The sequence below is a fragment of the Dermacentor andersoni genome, chromosome 7 (genome assembly GCF_023375885.2).
Source record: "Dermacentor andersoni chromosome 7, qqDerAnde1_hic_scaffold, whole genome shotgun sequence".
In the NCBI taxonomy this organism is placed as follows: domain Eukaryota; kingdom Metazoa; phylum Arthropoda; class Arachnida; order Ixodida; family Ixodidae; genus Dermacentor; species Dermacentor andersoni.
Window position 1 is genome coordinate 164,718,585 of NC_092820.1, and position 20,275 is coordinate 164,738,859.

Sequence of the window (20,275 nt, forward strand, 5' to 3'; positions counted from 1 at the left end):
GCTGCTTATCTGTTTCGTCCTTGCGTGCAGCGTAATTGAGCGGCACTGAACCTTGTAATGCTCTTGCACATAATTTGGTCCATTGTTTGAATGCAGCATCGGAAGTAATACCCCTTCTCACGTGACGTCATGGTCGAAAGCTCACAGGCCTTTGAGATATATACGTGTTGCTCTGGAACAGAAAAGCAGCTCCGGTCAAGCAGTCGTCCGTCTGGGAACGTCCTAAAAGGTCGGCACATTTAGCTTCAACTTGTAGCGCATGATCTGCGCGAAGAACAGTGAAAGGTAGGGCATTTAGTATACGTGGAAGATGACACAGTTTCCTCAACAAAGACTGAAGCAACTAAAATAACATGCCAGGTTTGGAACATCGGAGTGACACTTCACGCGTGGCTCTTTCCCCGGCGGGACCTGTCACGAGAATTCACACTGTCAGACAAAACAGGTGCGTAACATACTGCGACCGACCATGCGCCGCCGCTTTACTGTGCCAAAAAAGAAAAACAAAGAAGCAAGAAACTAGCAAACGCGACGCTCAAAATATACATAGCCCTGTAATCCGTAAGTGCAGTCCTCATCCCCGTGCAATGTCGGTGAGGTGCACACACGACGGTTTTGTTTCCGGAGACACAAGAGGAGCACCCGTCACTTGCACCGTTCATTTCTTGGCTTTCGCGCCCGTCGGGGGTGACGACGTGCGGCAGCGCCAGTCGGCGAACTCGGCCTTGACCTTCTGCACCAGCGCGGGGTCGGAGAACAGCTCGATGGCCGTGTGCGCCAGCACCTTGGCCGTTCGTCGCGTCGGGCCTTGGGCGTCGATGGTGCCCGCCATCTCGGCGAAGCCACGGGTGTGATTCCGAACGCCGCCGCCCACCGCGTACACAGTGTGCAGCGTCGGTATGCAGTGCGAAACGTTGCCGGCGTCAGTCGCTGCACCGGTGGGCACCACCTCCTTCATGTCAGCGTCCTCGAACACGACACCTGATAGCGGAACGATTAACAATGAGCATTTGCTTATTTTTGTATGGGGCCATTGCACGTGTTGATGTGTCTCGTGTCGATGCTTTGAACAAGAAACAAAAACTGAAAACAAAAGAATGGTTCACAGGATGATGTAGGCTTAACGTGGTTTAAGAATGGTCGAACGAGGAATACGTCGCTTGAGCCAATGTTTCGACAATGGCACTCGACTTCGTCAGGGCGAAGGCTAGTCCGCTTGCCTAAACGTGGCTTCCAGCGACCTTTCTTGTTTTGCCTGTGCTATGCATGATGCGTTAAATAGTCGTCCATTTACTAGATAACGCTATGCTGTGCACGTTTTTTTCTGCAGTCTCTGTTCGTGTCAGCTGCTGAATTTGTCGTGCCATGAACCGCCGAACAGCGCAACCGAAAACCGTTATGATGAGCCAATGAATTTTGCAAGCATTAGCTCAACAATATGCGCTCGATGTACCTATCCCTCATATTTGGCAGCACACAACGTATCTGAGGGGATAACCATGATAAACAAGCGGCGCATTATATGGATACCCCAGGCGCATTTATGCCGTCGTCGCTGCCATCTGCGTGCGGAACGATTAACAATATGCATTTACTTATATTTAAGGGGCCGATGCACGTGTTCATGTACGCCGTGATATCCGTGATGTTGTCGTGATGTGTCCGTGATACGCCGTGATGTCCTGTATCGAGTGCACGAGCGATAACATCACGGCCGCGTGCCGTACGCTGTGCGTGCGAGCGAAAGTGGGCGAGGGTAGGCGGGAAAGAAGCGCGCCGTCTTCAATCGCACACAAGACACCGCCGGGTGGCCGTTCTAGTCTGGCGGCGGCGGCGGCGTATAGCGTGACTGAGAGCGGCCGCGCAGGCCCTATTTTGAAAGCGATATGCGATGGGGGACATATTATAATCGCACCGAGAGCTGATTGCTTCGAGTGCGCTGCGTTCTCGCCGCTTAGTTGCGTTGAAGCGAGAGACAGAACGAAAGGTCACTCCGCCTTTCTCGCGGCGGGACGGCGCATGCACCCTGCCCCAGCAGATTAGTCGCGAGACGTTTTGGAAAGGCCGTGTGCGTCGCCACGCGCAGGCAAGTCCCTCGAAAAAAAAAAAAGTGCTCGGACGCACGCTGGTGCAAACACTCGTGCTATGTACCGCGTTGAAACTCCACTAGTAGCTCGACGTCTTTGAGGTGCCGAAAGCGTGCGTAGCGTAAGACTGTCACTACACTTTAAAACAGAAAGCGGCCAGGGCTTCGTCCGAGTGGTTCGGACTGCACCGTGAGCCAGGTAGTTGCCGCCTTTCACTGATGGCTAGCAAGTTTAACGAAAAACCCTTGCGTTACACTTGGGCGACACTAAAAAAAATCAGGTTGTCGATGAAGTCTTCTTGTAGCCTCCGCCCTCACTTGCTGGTGGTGGCAGCGCATGCCAATAGGCTTCACGTACTTGTTTAAGGCGCCGTAACACTGGGCCGATACGAGACCAGCAAGACGCTCACGTTAACGATTGACCAACTATTCAGTACAGTGCGTCACTGAAAGCATTTTACCATACCAGGCCGCCAACGATGCAACCGACAAGCGCGAGCTGTCGCACTGCGACGGGCTTTCTTGTCAACGGCACCGAAATCAGCATGACGACCATCGATCCACCGAACCCTGCGCGATAGGCTATCGAACTGACAACGCGACATAGCGACAGCACCTCCGCTTGCATATATATTTCATCACGCTCAAAGTCAGTAAAAATGCCTACGAAGTTGAAATGCACAAGCTTCAACCCTCTCAAGCCCTGCACATGAGGTTTGAGCCAATGTTGATCCTGTTCAGCGAAGGTTAGGCCTGGCGCCGTCATGTTTGTGCACCCACTACCGTCGGACTTCAAGTGAAATGTAAGCAGTTAGAACGAATGAAGCTACTTTTATAGTTCAGTTCAGTCCTTAGCGATTTGAAATCAACTACAGTTCGCTTCGCACGGCATGTACACAATAAGCGGAAAGCGGCGACACAGCGCTGTGCCAACATCTGTACGTCACCGTACCCGTAGGCTGCCGGTCGCATTCACTACGTAGATGGGTGAGTCTGTACGTGTTGTTATGCTGACACATTTATCAATTCCAGAGACGTACTGTTTACCTCTGCGTCAAACGGGAAACAAGAGACGGTGCATTCGGTATTCAGCAGGGCAGCCGTCTCGCTCAGTTACACCAACGGTGTCAGTGATGGTACCAGCGTTTTCGCGAAAGGACAACACGGTCTATGAATTAGCAGTTAATTTATGCCAGCACAGTTTTCTCTAACAATGTTTCATGGCACGCGCAAAATGTAAGTATGATGGAGTTAAGGAAAAGTGAGAATCAGAAATAAATTAAGAGCTCGTAATGCGTAGACATGTAGGTTTTGCTACGTTTTGACATTATTTCATATCAGCGATGCACCTCTTCAACAATATTTGACGCTCACAACGATCTGCGTCTGTAGATTTCGATGTAAACAAGTGCACCGCTTTGATAAATCCAGCGTGGAAGGCTGCGCTCGAATACTTCTTGAATGTGCGAAATGTCAAAATAATGTTCAAAAAGAATACAAAACGCGAGCTCCAAGTGCAGAAATCGGCGACAACAAACACCAAGGCAGCCGTGTCTGCAAAGGCAACTCAGCGTGCCTGTATCGGCCGCACTGTTTGCACAACAGCGTACTCAAGCCTGCTCCCCCAGTAGTCATTGAGTGCTACATGGCTTCCAGGAACGACATGCTGCCCCAGAGAAGCCATTAACAATGATTCACGATCCCTGAAACGCACAACTAACGCGCACTCAACGTGGGCGCAGGTACGCAAATCAACCGGCCAAAGCCTTGGCACCCTTCCAAAACGTTTCCAGCGGCGTGCGGCAGAGGGCAGCACAGGAAAATAAAAAAAGGCGGATTCGTACGTTGCTGCTGCCAGCCTTCCTCATGCAAGTGTTTTGACAGGGTTTCCGCGGTCATTGAATGAGATGTGTTCATGTTTGCCTGTGGGCGCGTAACACCATGGTTGTTAAGTTTGTAAGCCAGTGGTTGCAAGTTCATACGGCCGGTAAAACTATTATCCTTAATTCGTATAGCTGGCTAATAATTTTCTATCGCAATCGACACTTCGCCTTTCAGGTGAAACTTTGTCTCTTTCAGTACGCACCGAAATAGGCGCAGCAAGGACACATGAAAAAACGAGCGCCAAAAGTAGTGGATACGTGAATGAAATGTGCAACAAAAAACGACGCCAACAGCGGGTCCAGGCGAATGGTCGAGTCGGGCAACTAAGGGTAGCGAAAAAAATCATTTGCAAGTCGCGCCGTTATTTGTCCGCTCTCATTCGTTCCGTTGTTCGCATTGGTCTCCTTTTACACCCCATTATTTCTTTGTGCGACCATCGTGAGAATCTTGAAGGGACACCGAAAAGAAACATAGTTTTGAGCTGTGTTAGTAAATTACCGTCCTATCCACCCTTACCGTTAGAAGAGTAGGGTAATTTGTTTATTAATTTATTTGTTTTCAAAACATATGCACATTTGACAGGAAAGGGAAAGCGAGGAGCTGGCTGGCAACTGCCACCGGAAGGGGCACAACGCCTGCCTACTTTTCAGGCAGGAGGAGACAGAAACATAGGAATGGAAGAGAGGACGGGGGGGGGGGGGAGGAAAGAGGAAAGAAAGAGTATAAGGCAGAACAAACGAACTAACGCAGGACGGGTGGCGACCGGTTTGATGTCCTCGCAGCATGCCGCCGTGACGTCATGGCATTTGACGGTGTCTGCTTTGTAAAGTGTTTCCTTACTTGCATTTATAGTCGGAATTGTGATACCCTTTTACGTTGCTGAGTTACAGAGTTGTACACTTTATAGTTTCGTTTTCTGAAGTTTACGAATTTTCAAGATTTTTTATAAATCCACCGACGGCCTAAATAAAAAAGATCTCCGCTTAGAAGTCACTAGATTGTAACTTCTTTTTTTAAATGCAACAATACCAATGAAACTGGCTCATTCGTTTCCGAGAAAAAAATATTTCTCCTTTCCAATGTACTTTGATAGGAGCCTCCAAGCTTCCTTTCAAGTCAGAATGCCGCTTAAGGACGTTAAGAGATATAAATACATAAGATAACGCGACGCACATGCTCACAATAAATCGCGCTGTCGTCATCGCCCCTTTCCTGCGTCAGTCGCCTTAAAATGCAAAACCAAATTGCCCAAGCTGGCCACGTTACTGGCCCAGAGTGCCAGGCTCGGCGTACCTAGTGCCTGTCCATGCTTTCGGTACACCTCGGTGAGCGCCACATTGTGCACCAGGTTCTTGTAGCGGATGCCCCACTCGAGGCTCATGACGCAGCCGGTGGCCAAGGCGGCGGCGCGGAAGCAGCCTTCGACGCGGGCCACCAGCTCCTCCAGCTCGGTGATGTTCACAGCGCGGATGTGGTAGCTCAGCTCGCTCAATTCCGGAATCAGATTGGGGTAGGTGCCCGCCCGGATGATCACGCCTGCGCAGTTTTCAGTTTGTTCTGGAACTTGCATCGCTAGAAATGCGGGGCACGAGGCGCACGAGACGCCTAGAGCCCTCTCTCGGTGGGAGTCAGCTGGACGCTGCGTAACGTAGCTCTTTTTTTCATTACAGATTCACTTTTAATTTTTAAGCGCACAACCTCCGAAGATGACTTATTTTTTCGCCTTAGCAGGGCAACACATATACCTCATCCTTCGCATTGCAATGTTCAAAGTTGCAATTCTTCTCGCTTCCTCAACACCTTCCAACAGAATAGAGATAAAAAATAAGAAGAATAAAAGCTGAACCAATCAGGGTTTGATGATGCTCAAGTCAATTTTGCCCCGGTTTCAGAACGCCCCTTTTTTCAAGAATATACTGTCTGCTGTATATATATTGAGGGTGGTTGTATGTAATCATATTTTTACTCCTTGTCTGTATTTGTGAAAAGCTTATATATTTGTTTTTGTAGATTTTGTGCAGTAAATTACTACATCTTCACTAGTTCCTGTCCCGATTAGTTGATGCGCATAACCAGTTGATTTCTTGTTGAGCACACTTGTACAGTGACTTGTTAAGATGCGTGCGTAAAATGTTGTGATTTCTGATTATTATGCTATTACTGGTCTTGTGCTCTTTGTCATTATGTATGGGCGCTGATGCCCGTGAACCATTGGAACGAACAAAAATTGAGTGGCAATATAGCGGCATACAATGCGAGATAAATACGTTAGCCTGACGTCGTACCTCCCTGATCCATAATTTAAACCACGTTCCCCACATTGAAAAGTGTTGTTCAAGAGCTCACGCAAGACACGTCCTGCCCCTCTTCGAGGAGTAAAGTGGTACTGACACTACTGATATATATATATATATATATATATATATATATATATATATATATATATATATATATATATATATATATATATAATGAAAGAGGACGAAAAAGTGCCTGAAGTATGGAAAAACGCTCACGCGGAAGAGGTAGAGAAAGGATTCCCTGTTTACCTCCTCCACGTGACCGGCTTCACACACACTTCTATCTACTTTGAGACCCTTGCGTTCTAACGGGCTTCGCATGGAAAGGTGTAAAAGCAAGTAACGAAGTACGAAGAAATGTCCATACCGTGAACCCTGCTGGTGGGGCTGATCTGCTGACGCAGCAGGGAGATGTTCATGTAGGAGGCCACCGCCGCGTCCAGAGCGTTGAGACCCTTGTACGGGGACTCGGCGGCGTGGGCTGACCTGCCGCGAAAGCGGACGGTCACCTGCAGTGCCAGCGGCAGAGATGGAAGGACCACATACGCTTAACACCGCGCTGATACGTAACTACCTTAGAGACCACGTCTTTGAGGCATCAACGGCACTACTTCAACCTACTGTCGAAGGAAGGCAAGGGGGAATTGTGTTCGTCAGAGCAGTTGGTTCCCTGACAGAGACAACTCCCCTAGCCGTAACGTTGGTTCCAGCGACAGTAGTTAGCTCTACTGATCACTGCAAGCATCAATCTTCCTCGTGAACATCTGTCTAGTTTGAATGACGGTAGCTCGCTGAAAATGACAGCGTATGTAACGGTACTATAGCTCGCCTGCTGCCTTGCAGTGAAGCCTGTCCGGAGGGCCTCATACGGGAAAGGGTGCGACATGAGTGCGATGTCGATGTCCCTGAAGGCACCCTTGTCGATGAGTATCTGCTTTCCACCGCAGTTCTCTTCACCGGGAGTGCCCAGCACGACTACCTGCATCACAGCAAGGCAAGCAATCCCAACGGTGCTTCATTACATAGCTAGCACTGCGCATGCAACCACGTGGACAGTGCCTTGTGTACTCATACAAACATTGACACTTTTGCTAAATGCGACGTCGCATAGGACTCGTAACCCTGGTTCTATGTCCACGCTGACCTGATGCTATGGACTCGTGCACGTACCGGGCACGCTAACCATTGAAGCATGGTCCAATGTTTTTTTCAGTCGAGCACATGGAAAAGGGTGATAGAGTAAGAACAGCGAACCTCAAAACGGGGACATGAAGGCGGAAAGAACAAAGAAGCGCATGGCGGCTGTTAGCCCCGTGCACACATGTACATTGTTTTTCGAAGGTATGTGGTGAACATAATCTTAGTCAGTAACCGACAATTGAGTAGGTGTGTTTTGTATTGGCCGTGTATATTTGCTGCGAGAAAAGCAGGAAGAACGTGGTAACTAGTTTTTGATACAAAACACCAGGAGTCGTTACAACTTGCTAATGAAGGCTTACTGTATTATTAGCGCCAACTGTATTCCGGATTCATTTGATCAGCGCAGACATGAAATTTTGTAAGTATAATTGGCAATTACAAAATTGACGAAATGTTACGAGTTGCCAGTAGCTTCGCTGTTCTAACGCCAGCGATCGACAGGCTCTGAGAGTTGCGGTAGAAAAACCCTCCGGATAAATTTCGTCCAGCTGGGGGCTCTTGAATGCGCATGCACATCATGGGCACACGAGAGCTGCTGCATCCCACCCTCATTATAATGCAGCCGCAGCGGTTGGGAACCGAACCCGCCACCTGTTCCGCAGCACGGGACGCAAGGAAACTCTGTCATCGTAGCGGCGTACTAATTTGAAGTCCATATTGCTAAGATTATCATGAACCAAGCAAAATGTATACTATCTATGCTACGGGGCGTCAGTACATTTTATTTCGCTATAATGACCCAACTTTCTTGCTTCATTATTTTGTTTCGAGAGACCGCGAATAGCAGTGGCTGCTGTCGCGCGCCCCCTCGTGCGAGCGCTCACCTTTCCGCGCAGCGTGGGCGAGAACTTCATGGCGTCTCTGACGGCGATGGCGGCTGCCACGGCCAGTTCGGCGATCAGGTTGTGGCCGCACGCGTGGCCGATCTCGGGCAGGGCGTCATACTCACACAAAAACGCTACCGTCGGGCCTGCGAAGACCACGCACATCGAAGGAATTAAATGCAGCGTATCAAGAGAGATGCACAAATCTGCATTTTTCTTTTTTGTTCGAGAACGTATACAGAAAAAGAACATAAACGTATGGTAGCACTCTTCTTTACATGCTGCTGTTAATGCGAATTGATTTATATGCGACCTTCAGGGCTTGAAGCGGTGCGAAATGTTGGCGGAAATGAAAAGACCGAAATCACTTTCACTGTCCTCTACTCATTTTTTCCGCCAATATTTAGCGCTGTTCTAATTTTTGGGGATTGAGGTACGCTGCGGTACCATTGCGCGGGCGTTTACCTGTGCTGTCATCCCCACGCCTCTCCCTTTCCTCTGGCGATGGCGGTCGGACCAGCTATGCCACGAAACGGTTTGTGGCGGTGGCGATCTGCACTGCTAGCCATTAGAATTATTCGATGCGATACGTTATTTGATTATACGTTCGCGCTTACTTGTTGCTCATGTTGCACATTGCCTGCCACACAGTGTTTCCCGGCGGTCGCTTCGTCACCACATATCGTGCATCTCTCAGGTGCAGTGAACTCCATCAACAATAGAATATGTTGTTAGGCTAGTTGGTTCATTCTCGTGTGGTATATTAAGCGCCAGCTTTTTCACGAGACAGCGAGACAGGCAAGGGAGACGCGCTGACTCGCATTTGCGATTTAACCCGTTCAGGCGCATGAACAGAATTGTGTACGACAGGATGTTGCATGAACAGGATAAATAATGAAGAAAGTAATCCCATTCAAAATGTGTCGCATGTATCTTGAAACACTTCTCATTGAACTTAGGCTGAAAGGTTGAATAATATGTGCACAATGCTGTAGTAAAATGAGTGGAAATGTAGACGACTGTGTGCTTCTTTTAGCTCAATGACAGTTTGTCGTTGTATACAGCCGGTTAATGTACTTCTTAGTTTTGACAATGTGTTTCTCGAAGCATAATTTTTAAGTGGCTAGACAAGTACTTTTCAACCCTAATAGAGAGATTGAGTTGTTGATGTTCTCATATCTGATGTCCTTGCAGCGAGTTTTCGCACGGGTGCCACATTCCCTAAGCTTGACAAAACTCACTAAAAGATTGAAGATACACAGCCTGTAAAAGGGCCTTTAGGGTACATGAACGAGTCGGTTCTGCAGCTGTAAGCTTTGTTACGATCCCGAAGATGCGAGAAATGTGGTGAAAGTAAGGTTTTAATCGTAACTGATGCCTGAGAGGATTAACGCCTGTCTCTTATCTGTCTCACTGTTCAGTCTAAAGTCTGTGCTTATTATTGCACCCAAGAACTCTGCCGCCACCCAAGGCACTAAAGCCGGACGCACTCCCGTATGCAAACGCGAACTCTGAGGTCCTCACCTTCTTCAAAACTGTATGGCGAGAGGGCGAACGAGGTGCCAGGGATTAACTGTTCTTGCATGGCGGAAGCCTCTGTTTATTTTTTTTACTATGGCTAATAAAGCTAATGTTGCCACACTGTGGAGATAACGAAACTACAGAATGTTCCCCGAACAAGCGTCACATCATCATCACCTTCACGAATTGTGAAACAAGCCCTTGCAACGAGAAAAGGAGAATCCAGTCGCGACAAATTCCACTAAACATTCAGAGCTAATTTTGTATGCGGCAAACAAATAGGTGGTGTTTGTTTTTAGTGGCAGAGTTAACGATGTTGTAAACTGGATTCAACCTCTTTTGAATGCAATAGTTATGGACAACTTTTGTTATTAAGAGAAGTGAAGAACATTTATAAACTGAAGCTTTCGTAACAACACAACCTGAACAAATATACAATATTTATTTCTTACAGTTGCGAGAGCCTGACTTCTCTGTATTTCTTGTTCGATTAAAATATATTCAATGGCAGTAAAGTGAGAGTATTCCCGCATTCAACAGTAAGTTAGTTCATGCAAGTAAGTTCTCAGGTTGAACCAAGCAAGGTACGAGAGAGAGAAAAAAAATACTCGCTGCCGACTGGTTTGGCAAACAAGCGATAAGAAGCAAGAGGAAAGCTGATCGCGTAAATAGCCACGTTGTAAAAAGGGAGAAAGTAAGGAAAGAGCCGTCGTAAAGGCCGTGTTTTTCGCCGAGTAGAGAAGAGAAACGGCATGTTTGTGTAGGCTCGGAGCGCTTGAATAATAAAGCGAGAGCTTGTAGAATATAGTTCAATGACCACTTACAACAGTGACGATGTTATTTATTGAACTGAGAGTAGAAGATTACAAAGCCCTTGCGTTAGCGCCGTCTTCGCGGGCTTTATCGGAGAAGGAACTTCATCTCCCGCACATGTATTCGTTGTATGATTCGTGCTGCGGTCACGTCTGTGTCGAGGTGGCGGCTGCTCTATCTTTTTCTCAGTGTTCTTACACGTGCTTCGGCATGTTGCTTCTCAGTCCTCAGTTGTTAGTCAGCGATATTATGTGTATTTCTTAAAAACAAGGGACATGCTTAGTGCTAAAGATACAAACCAGGGGCGCTGTTATTCTTTCTTGTGTTCTTGCGTTTTTACATCATCGTGTCCCTGTCTGACTCACGCTGCAGTTGAAAGAATGGTTGGACTGATCAGATTACTCTGAAGAAATAACCGCAGAGATTCAGTGCTTGATAAAATGTGGTGGCTTTGAAGTGCTCGGAACAAAGCGCTTGCAAGCATGCACGCCCGCACGCCGCTGTCAACACGATTTTGCGAAAAGCAATACTCACGGGGCGCGGCTGCTTTTTATCTTGCTCGTTCCAACGTGTGTGTTAGCGTAAAGATTTCTTGTACTTTCAAGAAATAAAATTCAGTTGGAAGTCAGCGGTTGCCCTCGTTTTACGCGCTTCTCGTCCTTGTCTAGTTTTCGCAATGTCAACTTGCGTCGTGCATCACCAAGTAGCCCGGCTACGCGCACCGTTCATGTAGGATGAACTTCACGGCACAATACAAAGCCGTTCTTCAAATCCTTCGGCAATCACCAGGGTGCTGGGTCATCTTCACGGACGCAAACACGGCCCTATAGAACGTGCGCAATGGGACCAGGGCTCGTAACCCACATGCAGTGACTTGATACATTGGTTGGATTCATCATATGGCCACTGTCGCTGGCCAAAGAACTCTATTCCAGTGGATTCCCGGAGACCATGGTACATACAGAAGAAAACAGCGGATATAGCTGCCTGAAGAGGCCAAGAATTAGGAAATTTCCGGCGAATGCATTTGAGAAAATCCGAAGCATTCTCAACGGCAAAAAATATAAGCACGCGGAAAGGAATCGCCTGCAAATACTGTCGCTTTAGCGGCAATGTACGCTCAATAGATCCCTTCCTGAAATCAAGACTTCCACATCGGATTCTCGGTCCCATAGAGGCGATACATAATCGAATTCGTCTCAATTCCACATTCACCAATAGTTACCTGTACCGCCTTGGAGTGACCGCCAAACCGTATTGTGATAACTGTGGTGCGTTAGGGACTGTGGAACAAATTTTGTAACAAGTTCCAGGTTACAGAGACGAGAGATCTTGTTATTTCAATAGGACGGGTTCTGCTTCCCAAGAAAGACTATATAGATCTAGGAAAGAATACTAGGTCCCATGCCTTCTTGTTAAAAGCAACGGTAAGGTTTAAAAATTCTTTTGTTATTTCTTGATGACATTGCCTTAATCGGCAAGCTCTAGCCTGTTCACGTCAACACCACCACCTTTGCCTCAACTATATATACATACCACAACTAGAGAAACTTTTTGTTGGTTTCCAACCCCTCCTCCTCGAAGAGACTTTCAGTCCCGAAACCCTTCCCTATTTGCAGAGTAGCAGTAGGCCCTTATGTATATGCCTGCAGAATTTTCTGCTTTTCAGCACAGAATTTTCTCTCTCTCTCTCTCTCTTGTTCAAGCAGAAACGCAAAACAAAGTGAGAAAACCATCTCGCTATAGGGATGCGTGTGCTGCCGAGTTTGTTGACACCTGTCCTACGCAGTACGGGCCCTGCGTACGCCCTGTCCTTCTTGCCGCGTGACAGAATGAGTGCATTCAAGCTGTGCACTTCTGCTTGCAACACATGTGCTGCTCCTAAACGCACAGTTGCTGAGTTCTACGTAAAAGGAACCAGCCCGTAGTCAGTCAGGAGGGCAGCTGCGTGTAGAGCCGACATCTGGCCCACTTTTATTCGGGACAGAGGGTTTTTCTCTCGCAGTTCCGGCCGCCGCTTTGACCCCAACACCGGCACCTGCGGAAGATCTTGTTGTTGACCTAGTTGGTACTTGCTTGGGAGATAATTGTCGTTAAAAGAACGCACACGAACCACAGACGCGAAGGAAATCTGCCACTGCCAACCGTGTCATTATTGCCGACCATGTCGTAGATATTTTTTTTTTGTATGTGCGTCTATGTTTCGTCTCTGTCCATTTAGCGGCAATTATGTCTCAAATCCGGCACCTCCTCTGTGGATTGTTTTTTCTGAATTGGCACATTACAATAATCTCATAAACGCTCTTGGGAGTTTATACATAATATGTAGACAACTCAATTGTCGCAAGCAGGGTCTTTCTTACTTCGCTAAATTTGCAACCTCTGGCTGCGATACTGAATTGTCAATCCTTTAGCTTTCTTTCTTTCTTTTTTCATTTCCCCCTACCATTCCAGGCGCACATTCCGCTTCTCACTGATGCGTTTTCTTGGCGGTCGACCATCGTTGGCGCTTATCGCGGCATCTGGCACGATCAGTTTGGGCCTGCTGAGCGACTGTACCTGAGCGAAACGGACACAACGTAATCTTTCTTCTCACTGCGTCCACACACCCCAGGACTACGTGGTCGATGAGTTTACGAAATTTTGTGTAAAGCAGTCTAATAATCTTCAATCACGCAAAGTTTGTACTCGCCGTATCGTCAAAATAAATTGTTCTACTCTTTTTTTTTACTTACAATACCTCTCTCAAGTACCAAGCAAGAAGTATACTGCATAGATATTGACATACGCTGGTAAATCGAAAGGAACACCACCACGATCTACTGCACGGCTTTCTGATGCGATGATAAGTTATGTCGTTGTAGTAGTATTATCTCCTTTGACAAAGGCAGGTTGTCCAACTTCTTGGGCATCGCCGTGAGTGAGAGTCTCTGAGCACAGGACTGCGGGCCCTGGCACAGAATATATGTCTGATAAGTTTCTTCGTCAGCGCAGTTACCCCAGGCTGCTTTTTAACGAAGTTTCAAAATGCTTTGGTACGAAACAGAGATCGTATCACGAATCTCATGCCGCAAACAAATGTATCAGAATTGTGCATTAGCGAAGTGGTTATGACGAAGGAAATCTACATGTGAATTCTTTTTTTTTTTCGAGCCTAACGGAAGCTTCTACATGCCGCCAGCGAAGGCAGTATGCCTACGTGCTACACGTTCCGCTAGCGAACACCTACATGTAGCCAATTTAGTACTTGATGCTTTCCCAATCCCCAATGCTGTAGACGTAGACATTGGTTAACGCCGCCTGTGGAAGTCCTATATTGGCCCACTCCTCACAAAGCTCATCCGGGGCGCCTCCGCCTTTCTCACAATAGATTTATTTCTCTCTCTCTCGGTGGTTCATAAGGGAATGTAATTCGTCGATGATTCGGCGTCCGAGTATGTAGTGTAGTGTCTAATGGAGAAACACCCCTGTAGGTGATGGCAGCGTATCTCTAGCTATACGTCACACGCGTCAGTGACCATCAATATCCTCACTGTATAACAGAACATGTTTCAGCATTACATGCGTTGTTCGGAGAGAACACATGTGTTGTGAAGCCCTCACAGAGTAATCGAGAAGCATCAATGCAGGCAAAACGGCCACTCGCGTGCATTGTCACTCCGTGTCGCACAACCTGCCTAATTCCTTCATAAGTAGTACAGTGTATGGCTAACAGATGCGCGCTTGTGGATACTGTGCTTCCGAGTATCATCCTTTTCTGCTGACGTGGAAAATTTGCACAAATAAAAAAGAGAGCTCACACGAAAGTTGTATTTTTGCGGAAATCTTCCTCGTCTGCAATGCAAGACCAAGTAGCCGAACAATTAATTCCTCCTTTTGTGACCTGGCTGACCGGTGAGGCGTGCTTCAGACTTGCCGGGCAGCTGTGCATAAGCTGTGCCTATCAAAGATTTGCGCAGTTATACTTTCAAGGGTTTTCCTTTTCAATTAGCTCTGACAGCGCTACAGGACACATTCATGCTCGTTGCTACGCTGCTCATTTCACTACAAAGCAGCGAAACAAAGCAGTGTATGCAGTGTCATGAAAAGTCGCTGTTTCACCCGAAAGGCGAAGCACTGATAGTGATAGCAAAGTATTAGAAAATTACGCGAAATTAGGTTCTTGGTTCCTTAAGCCACACAAAATAGCTTTTTAAGCATTCGCGTACTTACTGAACAGACATGTCACACGCACATAGAAAAAAACACGTGCAAATCTCACTCGATGACCGCGAGCACTAGCTCGCTGTCTTAACGGTGGCTTGGTGAGGAACGCAGCCAGCAGGGGCGCGCGGGAGAACGGCGCGCATCAAATAACCATCCTTTTTAATTGGCTCCCACTTGAATGCTCGTCCTCGTATCCGTAGTATACGGCACATAGAAATTATCGATTGATGGATCAATCAATCAATCAATCAATCAATCAATCAATCAATCAATCAATCAATCAATCAATCAATCAATCAATCAATCAATCAATCAATCAATCAATCAATCAATCAATCAATAGAAGCTGTAAGCATGACGGTTCGGCCAGCATCGGCGTGATAGGCAGTAGATGGATTTGCCTAAACTTCATCCTTCTCGCTGCGAACGGCTTTGCGACTTCGAAAATGTACACTTTTCAATGAACTCTTGCGTTTTGAATTGAGCAATTCGCCACGATTATGCGTGTACGTGCGCAGAGGCTAACTGCCTTGCTTCGCATAGGCAAATATGAGGGCTTGCAAACTTAGAAAGATAAAGAGTGTAAGAAATAACGTCATAAGGACGCTTGGTGCCAAAAGTGCGAAGCCATGTTGAATCCATGATTAGACGAATGCATGTACCAACTACAATTTCTACGGTACCTGAGGGATCACAGCGCCAAAGCTCCCTCTAGTAATTTTAGCAGTAGACATGATTACTTGAACAGTGCTTCCATTCTCTGACATTTGCCATTGTGAGCTTCGTCGATGTGCGCCTATCCTTCTGGCAGTGTTCTAATGACCGCCTTCAGCCTACCACTTTCAAACCGCTGTACCATTCGTCAAACGGATCAAGAGTAGGTTGGAAAGCGCATGGTCTCTCGCGTTCCAGCGGACCGTGACGTCTATAGCGTGGTGGCTTTTCTGTGCTTAACGGCTGATTTTCTTTTTGCCACTTATTTGAGAACCCCTTAGAGTTCATGAGTCATGAATGTATAACGCAGATGCTAAAGGGCCAATAACACCCGTCGTGTGACCCGGCGAAGTCAGGAAGGCACGAAAACAGACGCACGGGTTTCTAAATGCTACTCGTAAGAACAAGTAGCACTAAGCGGCATCGCAGGTTTGTATTGCCGTACATAGAAAAATAATGGCTGGGGCAGGTCTTCATCATAACAGTGTTTTTCAACTGGATAGTTTACGTTGTTGTAGGCCTTAAGAAGATAGAGCCAATGCAACGAATGTTCTGCACATTATAGATATGTGCCTTAGCACTGCGCTACAGACTGAGCAACTAGATTAAGAGGACGTTCTTAATGTCGAAGCAGAATGCGCCTACAAAGCACGTTCCCCACTCACGACTCTTTGTCTGCAATTTTCCGCGAAGCCAGTTACCATTATGCTATAGCTTCGCTGGCAACCAAATTTTGTGTCAGGAAGCAAACAACTTGAGCACTTTGCTGACGGCTGGCAGTGTTGAAGTTAGTGCCATCTGCCATAGTCATCGGTTACATGCGAGAAATGTAACCGAACTAATTCTTAAAGGTTTTGTGCTTGAACGTAACAGCATTTCGAAGTCGCAGAGTAGTCGCTACATAGAGAAATGTTTGTGCTGAAAAGAAAAGATCTTACTGCTCCAAGTCTATCTACGTGCGACTCGTGTCCTTTTACGGTGGGTTGTTCTCCTATACTGACTTCTTGCGCTGAACCTCACTGCGTTTTTTCCTGCGTGCCCCAAGAATTCATTCTAGTCACAACATCGGGGCTAATTAGTCGATATTTGACAGTAGACGAGGTTTCGATGCAATAGTTTCCATCATGCAAGCGCTGATGTTCTGCTCACCATCGGTTCCTCCGGGCGCGCTGAACTCTGCCCTGAACGCCGTGCTCAGGAGATATTTCCTCTGGACCTTGAACCCTCGCTCTTCCAGGAAGTCAGACAGCTTGGCATGCGCCGTCTCCTCGCTGAGGGCCAGTTCCGGGTGCTCCCAGATGAACCGCGCCAGCGTCCAGAAGTCCACGGACTTTCCTTCGATTACGTTGTTCACGATTTTGCTGAAGTCCCCGTCCATGGTCTCGCCTCAGTGTGCGCCGTTTCAAGCAACTGGGAGCAGGTAGATGCGAAGCGACTGACTACGTTCTAAAAGAAGCTGCGTGAAACAATTTCCCGTTGTGCGCGGACAGCGTTTGCAGCTACGCGAAGCGTTGGACAGCATACGAAATAACATCAGAGAATGACGCGATGAGCGTCTGGCGCGTTTAGAACGGTCGTCTGTTATGAAGCAGTGAGAGACGCGTTAAGCGACTTCCAGAGCCTAGAGACCTCCCAGTACGGTTGTGAGGGGCCTTCCATGCAAGGCAGCTGTGGAATACAAAAAAAAAAAAAAAAACTTAATTGCCCTCAATTGGATACGTTATCTCGCAGAAACAACAACGGCATCAGTTCGTCGCAAGCAAACAGGCTCGCACGACCTTGCGCTTGGCACGAAGCGTCGCTGCAAGTGGGCCACACATCTGGTGCGGCCTTACAACGGCGGAAGCGATGCAATACTCACTTGTAAAACGAGCACGCGACAGTGCCAACGAGCGCGGTATATATATACAGCCGCCAAGACGCGTCGCTTGATGGCTGCAGCTGCGCTGAGGAGGCGGCGAAGACGCGAAAGGGCCTTCGTTATGCCTTCCTTTTCCTTCTTCCAACGTGGGAACGCCGGTGCTTGCCGAGCAGACAACAGCGGAGGAGAACATGGCTTGGCACGTCCATTGGCCGCAGAGCCGAGCGTGTGTCCGCAGTGGAAACTGCCGTCTGTCCCCGAGGCTGCGTTTTCTTGTTCTGCTATCGCTCGAAAGCTCGCGAGGCTCGTAACCGCGTGCAGCGTTCTTGCGTACGGGCCGGAAGGTTCGCGAGAGCGCTGATTCGGGTCAGTTCCTGTGACCTATTCAGGCATTAGAAGCACAGACGGCTGTTACGCAGTGGTATTTTCCATTTAACCCAGAAAGCCCGATTCCCTGTGAAGGAAAATCGAAACAACTTATCACCGTTATTTCTGGCCATGGAAAGTTCATTCGCAGAAGAAAGAAAAAAACAACAACAAGAAAATGTTATCTGTGGTATAAATAACTCCATGCACGAAGGAATATACTGAAGAGTAAATGGCTAGCTGTGCAATCCACGAATGAAACTCCACTCCAACGTGTCAAAAACGCTCATATGGGTCTTACATAGGTTTCCCGCACTTAAACCAACATTTTGAACTATCAGAGTGAGCATGTCAACCATGGCAGTATGAGCTTGGTGGGGCTAATCTAGCTCGACCATCACGCATCACAGATCCTGATGATCTGTCAGATCCGTCAAAGGTGGAGCGCGGCCTTGTCTCAAGCAAAAAAAAAAAAAAAAAACGAACGTAGTAAAATAGCACTGGAAATATTAATTGTTGAAAATATTTGTTCGGAAGTCATGTTAGCTTGTGCTTTAAAAGGAAGCTTTAGCTCGGGGTGAACTAGGATATCCATAATTAAATTCATGTAAAAGGCAGAAACGTTTTGATCAGACAACTACAGTAGAGATCTGATTTAAATTTATTGCACTTGAGTGACAAGGTAATTTCTAGTGACTGTCAGAAGCAAAGGTATTACTTAGGCGTGGCAGTTTTTACAAAAATTCCCGGAAATTGCTAACGTTCGAAACAATTGAACCACGAAGTTTACAAATGCCCTAACTCTGCACAAAGTATACACATCGCAGTTCTATAAACTGCCACTCTTAGAGCATCTAATGCGGACATATGTGATTTATAAATTTACAAGCTTACGTCACAATGTTACATTGTCTACGAGGGTTTTACAAATCAATCAAACCTTATTCATCTCAAGAAGAACATGGAGGTGGCAAGAAAAACCTGCTTGACTGCAGCTTGACGAAGCCCGGTCCCCTGTGTTACAATTCGTCGGTGAGCAGCACTGGCAAATGGGCAAGGCCGTCTGACAAATTTAGGCACTGTACGAGAGACAGTTCTGTTCTGAAAAATTCTGTTATCAAAATAGTGGTATATTTTAGAGCTGTCTCTAACGCATGAATTTTATCCGCTTTTGATGCACTAGACGCAGTTTATAAATTTGCGATATTCTTTTTGAATGATAAGCTGAAAAGTTGTAAACTGTACGTTTTAGTATTGCTTGCAATTGTCCGATTTTCAAGACATTATTTTGAAATTGACGGAGCAAATAAGAAATATACTAAATACCGTAACAAGAATTTAACTTTTTTCTTTAAATGCAGCAAATTTCATCAAAATCGGTGCAGTGGTTTATTAGAAAAATGAATTGTCCGTTCCCAAGTATTGGGACATAAGAGCCCTGGAGCTAAATCTTCCTTTACTGAGGATAAATTGAAAGACAAAAAGGTGGGGAGAGGAGAGAATGATAAATGAAAGACAGAGAGGTTAATTAGGACTAAGACTGGTTGGCTATCCAGCGCTGGGGAAAGGGAGGCAAATAACTGGTGAGAAAGTTTGGTGTTGATCTCGCTGACGTAGTAAAAATTCTCTGCAAGGAATCACACATGGTCGCTCCGTCTGGTAGCCTTCAGAAGAAGGCGGGGATGAATGCCCAAGTGCTAGGCTCGTTAGTCTGTCCAAGCCGCGCTTCATGGTGAACGCTAGAACCGAATCTAAAGCTTATATGTGGCCCGTAAAATGCATTTCTGTTCAGAGCCAACTACGGTAAAATGAGACCGCTGTACTCTCGGACCATTGCTTGGAAGGATGGCCATTCTCAGGTTAAGCGATTTGGTTATTGGCGGTGGTTTCTACGTAAGTATGACACATAATTCGCTATGGGCCAGTGCAAGAAAAGTTGAAAAACTTGATGAATACTTCGAGTGTGTGCTTCGTTGAGACTATGGATATTTTCAGCGAATATCGCCATAATGCCCTCTGGGCTGTGGTAATTGCGTGTGAACACCTGCGCAAAAGCATTGCAGAAGCTGCAGTGCATGGCTCTGTACTCCCGTGCGACAGTTCAGAGAAGAAGTTCTCGCCATCGCTGGTGAAAACGTCCCCATGACTCGTAAAACTTGTGCATAAACCATCGGGCCTAATGTCAAACTGGCCAATTTTCAATGGGGCTGTTCCAAGTACCTTCGCGAGGATATATCGTCGTGCCATGCACGTATGTTCAGAGGAGATGGTGCCCATTTCTTGAACTTTATTCCGATAGCAACTATATCGACGTTCCAGGCGCATTTCCGCCGTCGTCGTCGCTGTGATTTTCCGTATCAGGGCGACAACATCGTCGCCGCACACCGCATGCTAAAAATTATAAACTATGGGGTTTTACGTGCAGAAACCATGATCTCATCATGAGGCACGCCGTACTGGGGGACTTCGGAATAATTTCGACCCCTCGGGTTCTTTAACA

General features: G+C 47.0%; 1 protein-coding gene across 1 annotated transcript; it reads right to left on the reverse strand.

Annotated features, from left to right (window-relative positions):
- Window positions 1-446: 446 nt before the first annotated feature.
- Window positions 447-18,593, reverse strand: LOC126533252 (xaa-Arg dipeptidase-like). The gene is made up of 7 exons (XM_050180526.3): window positions 17,410-18,593; window positions 16,698-16,958; window positions 8,295-8,440; window positions 7,100-7,249; window positions 6,638-6,779; window positions 5,264-5,506; window positions 447-981 (listed from the first exon to the last, which is right to left on the reverse strand). The coding sequence occupies exons 2-7, from the start codon at window positions 16,924-16,926 to the stop codon at window positions 659-661; spliced, it is 1,233 nt and encodes a 410-aa protein (XP_050036483.1). The 5' UTR covers window positions 16,927-16,958; window positions 17,410-18,593; the 3' UTR covers window positions 447-658.
- Between the last annotated feature and the right edge of the window lie 1,682 nt (window positions 18,594-20,275).

Excerpts from the sequence above, each read along its gene's own strand:
- LOC126533252 (XM_050180526.3), bottom strand. The coding sequence starts at position 16,926 with ATGGACGGGGACTTCAGCAAAATCGTGAACAACGTAATCGAAGGAAAG. Across the intron at positions 6,780-7,099 it reads GCTTCACTGCAAGGCAGCAG|GTGACCGTCCGCTTTCGCGG; the intron begins GCGAGCTATAGT and ends CTGGCACTGCAG. Across the intron at positions 982-5,263 it reads AAAGCATGGACAGGCACTAG|GTGTCGTGTTCGAGGACGCT; the intron begins GTACGCCGAGCC and ends TTCCGCTATCAG.